General features: G+C 62.6%; 2 protein-coding genes across 2 annotated transcripts; one reads left to right on the top strand and one right to left on the bottom strand.

Annotated features, from left to right (window-relative positions):
• Positions 1-792: 792 nt before the first annotated feature.
• Positions 793-3,557, top strand: RPL28 (ribosomal protein L28). Its single transcript, XM_027910404.1, has 5 exons — positions 793-887; positions 1,065-1,150; positions 1,679-1,802; positions 2,427-2,545; positions 3,405-3,557. Exons 2-5 carry the CDS (start codon positions 1,070-1,072, stop codon positions 3,492-3,494), a joined length of 414 nt encoding a protein of 137 aa, XP_027766205.1. The 5' UTR covers positions 793-887; positions 1,065-1,069; the 3' UTR covers positions 3,495-3,557.
• Positions 3,558-5,356: 1,799 nt separating this feature from the next.
• LOC114072518 (myeloid-associated differentiation marker homolog) lies at positions 5,357-6,226 on the bottom strand. Its single transcript, XM_027910405.1, has one exon. It carries the CDS (start codon positions 6,224-6,226, stop codon positions 5,357-5,359), a length of 870 nt encoding a protein of 289 aa, XP_027766206.1.
• Positions 6,227-6,263: the final 37 nt, after the last annotated feature.

Here is a 6,263-nt window from a genome sequence, read left to right as displayed (position 1 = left end):
CCTCACAGAGCCCCCCAAATCCCCTCAGAAATACCCACAGAGCCCCAAATCCCTTCAGAGAGCCCCAAATCCCCGAAATCTCCTCACAGCCGCAAATTCCCTCAGAGATGCCCACAGAACCCCCAAATTCCCTCGCAGCACCCCCAAATCCCCTCAGAAATACCCACAGTCCCCCAAATCCCATCAGAAAGCTCCAAATTCCCTCACAGAGCTCCAAATTCCTTCAGAGACCCTCAGAGACCCCCAAATCCCCTCAGAAACATCCATAAACCCCTAAATCCCCTCAGAGCCCCAAATTCCCTCAGAGAATCCCAAATCCCCTCACAGAGCCCCAAATCCCCTCAGAAATACCCACAGACCCCCAAATCCCCTCACAGACCCCTCGTAGCCCCAAATCCCCTCAGATACACCCAAGGACCCCCAAATCCCCTCGCAACCTCCCATATCTCCTTACAGACCCCCAAATCCCCTTAAAACCCCCTTAGAACCCCTCAATATCTCTCCTAAATCCCCATCGCCCCTCATAACCCCTCAAAAAAACCCACCCCTTTTCGCCCATTTTCACGCGTTTCCCCGAGGCCCCTCACAGGAAAAAGCGCGGGAAGCCGCTGAAGCCCCGCCCTTCTTTCCGGAAACACCCGAAGAGAGGCGAAAGGGGACGGAAATTCCCGAAGGTTTCCGGGAATTCCCGAAGGGAGCCGGAGATGGACGAAAAGTGACGGGAATCGCCGAGCGTCGGCGGAGGGAGCCGAGAGTGGGCGGAGCCCAGGGGAGCTCCACCAATGGCGAGCAGGGATTGTCGAGAGTGGGCGGGGCTTCCATCAGGGGGCGGAGCTCAGCGGGGGACGCATCGCTCTTTCCGTTTCCGGCGGCCGAAGCGAGCGGAGGTGCCGCGTGGGGCTGCGCGTTGGGGGGGCGGTTTTTGGGGGGTTTCGGGGGTTTCCCGGTACAGGGGGAGGGGGTACCTAATGGTGGAGGGGCTCGTTAAGGGTGGGAGGGATGAGGAGAGGGCGATCGGGGGTGCGGCGGGCGCTGAGGCCGCTCCACCCCCTCAGTCCCCGCAGGCGCCATGTCGGCCCATCTGCAGTGGATGGTGGTGCGGAACTGCTCCAGTTTCCTCCTCAAGCGGAACAACCAGACCTACAGCACTGTCAGTACCTCCGAAACCTGAGGGGGACACCCCTAAATTGAGAGGAGGGAGAACAGGACGGGGGTCGGGCTTGGAGACCCTCACTGGTATCTCAGACACCCCCCCCCTCAAATCCCAAGATGCGGCTTTTCACACCACAAAGGGGGGTCCCAGGTGCTCCCCCAGCCCCCCAATGTTTGGGGGACCCCCAAAGACCCTCCCTAAACCCGCAGAGGGGGCTCCAGGCACCCAATTGTCCCCCATTAACATCCAAAGGGAGTCCCAGTTGCCCCCTAAATCTTCTTCCCCCCCACCTCAAATCATTGGGGTTCAGATCCCTCAGACCCCTGAAACTCCCCCAGACCCTCTTGAGACCCCCCCCAATATCTTTAATCCCCCCCCCCTCCAAACCTTTGGGGTTCCCCCTTAAGCCTCCCCAAATTTTCAGGCATCCCCTTTTGGCCACCCCCCAAAACCCCTCAGGACGCCCCAAACCCTTCCCAAATTTTCAGGAATCCCCCTCAAAACCTTCTCTCCACCCCCTTCCAGGAGCCCAACAACCTGAAGGCCCGGAATTCCTTCCGCTACAACGGGCTGATCCATCGGAAAACCGTGGGGGTGGAACCGGCCCCGGACGGCAAAGGCATCGTGGTGGTCCTCAAGAAGCGCTCAGGTGGGTGCCCCTCACCCCCCACCCACCTTTTGGGGACCCCCAAATCTCAGGGGACCCCCCCCCCCCCAAAAATCCCCCCCAGCGTTCCCAGCCAGCACAAAACGTGTCTGTGTTGTGATATCTGGTGGTCCTGCTCTGCTTTATCCCCTTTTGGGGTGCCCCCCGCTCCCTTTTGGGGTGCTTCCCACCCTCTTCTCCCCCTTTTGGGGTCCCTCCACCCATTAGGAGACCCCCAAAATCTCGGGGACCCCCTCAAAGCTTCCCCCTCGGGCAGCACAAGCTGCGTCCGGGCACGGATCCATCATCACATTTGGGGGTCCCTTCCCCCCTTATTCCTTTCTGGGGCATCTCCCACCCCTTTCTCCCCCCTTTTTGGGGTTCCCCCAACCCTCAGGGCACCCCCAAATCCTCAGGGTGCCCCCCAAAACCCTCGGGGGCGACCCCAAAACCTCCCACCTGGAGCGGCACAAACTCCTCGTGCAACATCCTAGAGGGTCCCACCCTCCTCCTTCCCAATTTTGGGGTACCCCTATATTGGGCTGCCCCCCAACCCCCTCAGGGCACCCCCAAATCCTCAGGACACCCCCAAAATTCCCATTTTTTCCCCCACTTTCCCCCCCCCAGGGCAGCGCAAACCGGCCTCGTCGTACGTGCGGGTGCGGATCCGGCGCGACGCCCGCGGGTCCCTGCGGAGCCTCCGGCACCTCATCAGCAAGAACAAGTACAGGAGGGACCTGAGGATGGTGAGGAGGGGGAGGGGGACCCCCAAAATCCACCAACCCTCCTCCCCACCCCCCCCAAAATCTCCCCCCTAAAAAATTCCCCCCCCCAAAATCAAACGAGGATTCTGAAAAGTCAGGGGGGCGATCGTGGAATGTTGGGAGGGGAGGGGGAGCCCCTCGGGGTTTTTTTTTTGAGGGGTGCAGCGACCCCCCAAAAACTCCTGGGGGGGGTTCCCCGAAATTCAGGGGGTTCGTAAAAGTCGAAGGGAGACCCCAAAAATCAAGGGAGGAATCATGAAATTTGGGAGAAAGGGTTTTGAAAGTTTTGGGAGGGGGGGGGGAAAGTCACTCCCAGGGTGGTTTCCTGCGGTTTTGGGGGTTCAGGGACCCCAGAAATCCCTGGGGGGGTCCCCAAAATTGGGAGACTCCAAAAAAACTTGGAGGAGACCCCAAAAATCCAGAGAAGCCCCCCCAAAATTTGGGGGGACAAGCTCTAAAATCTATAGGGGGGACCCAGGATTTCGAGGGGGTCCCACAACCCAACAGAGGGGTGGGGGGTTTTGTCCCCAAAATCCAAAGGGAGGGCCCCAAAAACCTTGGGGGGGGGGAGCCTTAAAAAAAGGGGGGGTTTGGTCTCCAAACACCCCCCAAAAAACCCTTTGGGAGTCCCAAAACCAAAGGGGAAAGGGGGTTCATGACCGTGAAGGGGTTCCCTCAAATTATGGGGGGGGGGGATCCCCAAAAACTCCAAGAACTGCCCAAAAACCTGGGGAGAGGGAGGAGGTTGTTCCTATCTTTGGGGGGGGGGGGGGGATTTGGGGGTATCCCCCCCCTCATTTTTGGGGTGCTGACCCCCCCTGTTTGTGCCTCCCCCCCCCAGGCCGCCCTGCGCCGGGCCAGCGCCATCCTGCGCAGCCAGAAGCCCGTGGTGGTGAGGAAGAAGAGGGTGAGGGCGGCCAAGGCCCCGTGAACAACTCCCCCCAAAATAAAATAAAAGAAAAGAAAATAAAGGGTGTCAGCAACCTTCCCCCAGGCTCTGGGTTGGATTTGGGGGGGGGCAAAGGGGAAGTTTTGGGGGTCCCACTGGGGAATTGTCGCCATTTTGTGTCGCCTTTCCTGCAGTTTTGTGCCCTCATGCTTCCCGCTTTTTCCCCTCACATTTCCCTCACTTTTCCTCTCACATTTCCCTTCATTTTCCCCTCACATTTCCCTTCATTTCCCCCTCACGTTTCCCTTCATTTTCCCCTCACATTTTGCTCCATTTCCCCTCACATTTCCCACCTTCTCCCCTCACGTTTCCCGCCCTTTTGGCCTCACGTTTCCGTCCATTTTTCCCTCGCCTTTCCCACCATTTTGTCCCCCTCACATTTCCCACCTTTTCCCGTCACATTTCTCTTCATTTTCCCCTCACGTTTTCTCTCCATTTTCTCTTCATATTCCCCACCATTTCCCCCTCACGTTTCCCGCCATTTTGTTCCCCTCACGTTTCCCGCCATTTTGTCCCCTCACGTTTCCCGCCATTTTGCCCCCTCACGTTTCCCGCCATTTTGTCCCCTCACGTTTCCCGCCATTTTGTCCCCTTCACGGTTCCCGCCATTTTGTCCCCTCCCATTTCCCGCCATTTTCCCCTCAAGTTTTCCATCATTTTCCCTTCATATTTCCCTCCATTTCCCCCTCACATTCCCCGCCCTTTCCCCCCCACATCCCCCCGTGTCCCCTCACAGACACCCAAGGGCTCACTAAGAAGCAGAAATATCTTTTTAATGTCAGCACAGCCCCCCCCCCCAAATTAAGGCCTCGGTGGTTTCCCCCTCCCCAGGACCCCCCCTTAGCACCCCAATATTCCCCCGGGGGGGATCCACGGCCCCCTCAGGCACTTGATCCCATTCCAGGGGCTCCCAGAGCCCTGGAAGCTCCAGATCCTTCCCATGGAGGAGCCAGCACCCCTTTAGGAGCCCGATCCCACCCTTGGGGTGACCCCAGACCCCTCTTGGGTCCCAATCCTGCCCCATGGAGGATCCAGCACCCCCTTAGGCACCTGATCTCACCCCAGGGGGGACCCCAGACCCCAATAAGGATCCTAATCCCTCCCAGGAGTGGACCCCAGACCCAAATAAGGGTTCCAATCCTGCCCCATGGAGGATCCAGCACCCTTTTAGGAGCCCGATCCCACCCCAGGGGTGACCCCAGACCCCAGTAAGGGTCCCAGTCCCTCACAGGAGTGGACCCAGACCCCTGTTGGGATCCCAATCCTGCCCCAAGGAGGATCCAGGAGCCCGATCCCACCCTTGGGGTGACCCCAGACCCATGTTGGGATCCCAATCCTGCCCCAAGGAGGATCCAGCACCCCTTCAGGCACCCAATCCCACCCCGGGGGTGACCCCAGACCCCAACAAGGGTCCCAATCCTGCCCCAAGGAGGATCCAGGAGCCCGATCCCACCCCGGGGGGGTGACCCCAGACCCCAACAAGGGTCCCAATCCTTCCCCATGGAGGATCCAGGAGCCCGATCCCACCCTGGGGGTGACCCCAGACCCCTGTTGGGATCCCAATCCTGCCCCAAGGAGGATCCAGCACCCCTTTAGGAGCCCAATCCCACCCCGGGGGTGACCCCAGACCCCTCTTAGGGTCCCAATCCTGCCCCCAGGAGGATCCAGGAGCCCAATCCCACCCCGGGGGTGACCCCAGACCCCAACAAGGGTCCCAATCCTTCCCCATGGAGGATCCAGGAGCCCAATCCCACCCCGGGGGTGACCCCAGCCCCCTCTCCGGGTCCCCCCACACCCCCTCGGGGGGACGTTTCCCCCCCTCTCCCCCACCCCAACCTCCCCCCTCAGGCCCTGAGCAGCACCAGCCTGCCCGTCTGGCCCAGGTCGACGCCGAAGGCCACCAGGTTGACGCCGCTGAGCACGGCCACCAGCACGGTCCTGTCCCAGGGGCAGGTCGGGGAGCAGCCGTAGGGCCGGCGCGCCCGGCCCCCCAGGTCCTCGGAGAAGCCGTAGAGCGCCCAGAGCACGGTGGCCGCCCCGTAGGCCAGCGCGCCCAGCCCCGCGTAGACCCCCAGCGCCCAGCGCAGCCCCTCGGGGTCCCTCATCCAGCCGCAGCACCCCCAGCCCAGCAGGCAGCCGCCCACCAGCAGTGCGCCCAGCACGAAGGACACGCAGTAGATGCCCAGGCACCAGCGCCAGGCGGCGGGGCCCGAGGCGGCGCCCAGCTCGGCCGCCAGGCCCAGCAGCAGCAGCGCCACGAAGGCCTCGGCCACCTTGAGCAGGCCCGAGGGGGTGGCCAGGTACGGGGCGGCCTCGCCGGGCCGGGCGCGGTCCCGGGCCACCTCGGCGCCGTAGGCCAGCGCGGCGGCGGCCGAGAAGGCGGCGGCGGCGGCGCGGAGGGCGCGGGGCTGGCCCTGGCCGCCCTCGCGGCCCCGCAGGTGGCCCAGCGGCCACAGCACGGTGGCGGCGGCGCAGGCCAGGCCGGCGGCGCAGGCCAGGGCCAAGGGCACGTCGCGGCGGGGCGGGGGGCGGCGGAAGGCGTCGTTGGCCAGCAGGAGGAGGGTGAGGATGAAGGACAGGGCCCAGGCCGACAGGCAGCCGTCGCCCTCGCCCGGCAGCCACGGCCCCGCCGCCGCCGCCAGGGACAGGGCCAGCAGCGCGCACAGGGCCTGCACGCAGCGCAGCGGGGACGGGGGGCGGCACGGAGGGGGCATCCCGGGGGCCTGGGGGGGGAAAAAAGAAAACAGGGGT

The sequence above is a fragment of the Empidonax traillii genome, unplaced genomic scaffold (assembly GCF_003031625.1).
Source record: "Empidonax traillii isolate 1590-97213 ecotype Southwest subspecies unplaced genomic scaffold, ASM303162v1 scaffold3395:size13176, whole genome shotgun sequence".
In the NCBI taxonomy this organism is placed as follows: Eukaryota; Metazoa; Chordata; class Aves; order Passeriformes; family Tyrannidae; genus Empidonax; species Empidonax traillii.
This window is presented reverse-complemented; position numbering and strand designations above follow the sequence as displayed.

Coding starts and splice junctions, on each gene's coding strand:
- RPL28 (XM_027910404.1), top strand. CDS start 1,070: ATGTCGGCCCATCTGCAGTGGATGGTGGTGCGGAACTGCTCCAGTTTC. Junction 1,151..1,678: donor ACAACCAGACCTACAGCACT/GTCAGTACCTCC, acceptor ACCCCCTTCCAG/GAGCCCAACAACCTGAAGGC. Junction 2,546..3,404: donor ACAGGAGGGACCTGAGGATG/GTGAGGAGGGGG, acceptor TCCCCCCCCCAG/GCCGCCCTGCGCCGGGCCAG.
- LOC114072518 (XM_027910405.1), bottom strand. CDS start 6,226: ATGCCCCCTCCGTGCCGCCCCCCGTCCCCGCTGCGCTGCGTGCAGGCC.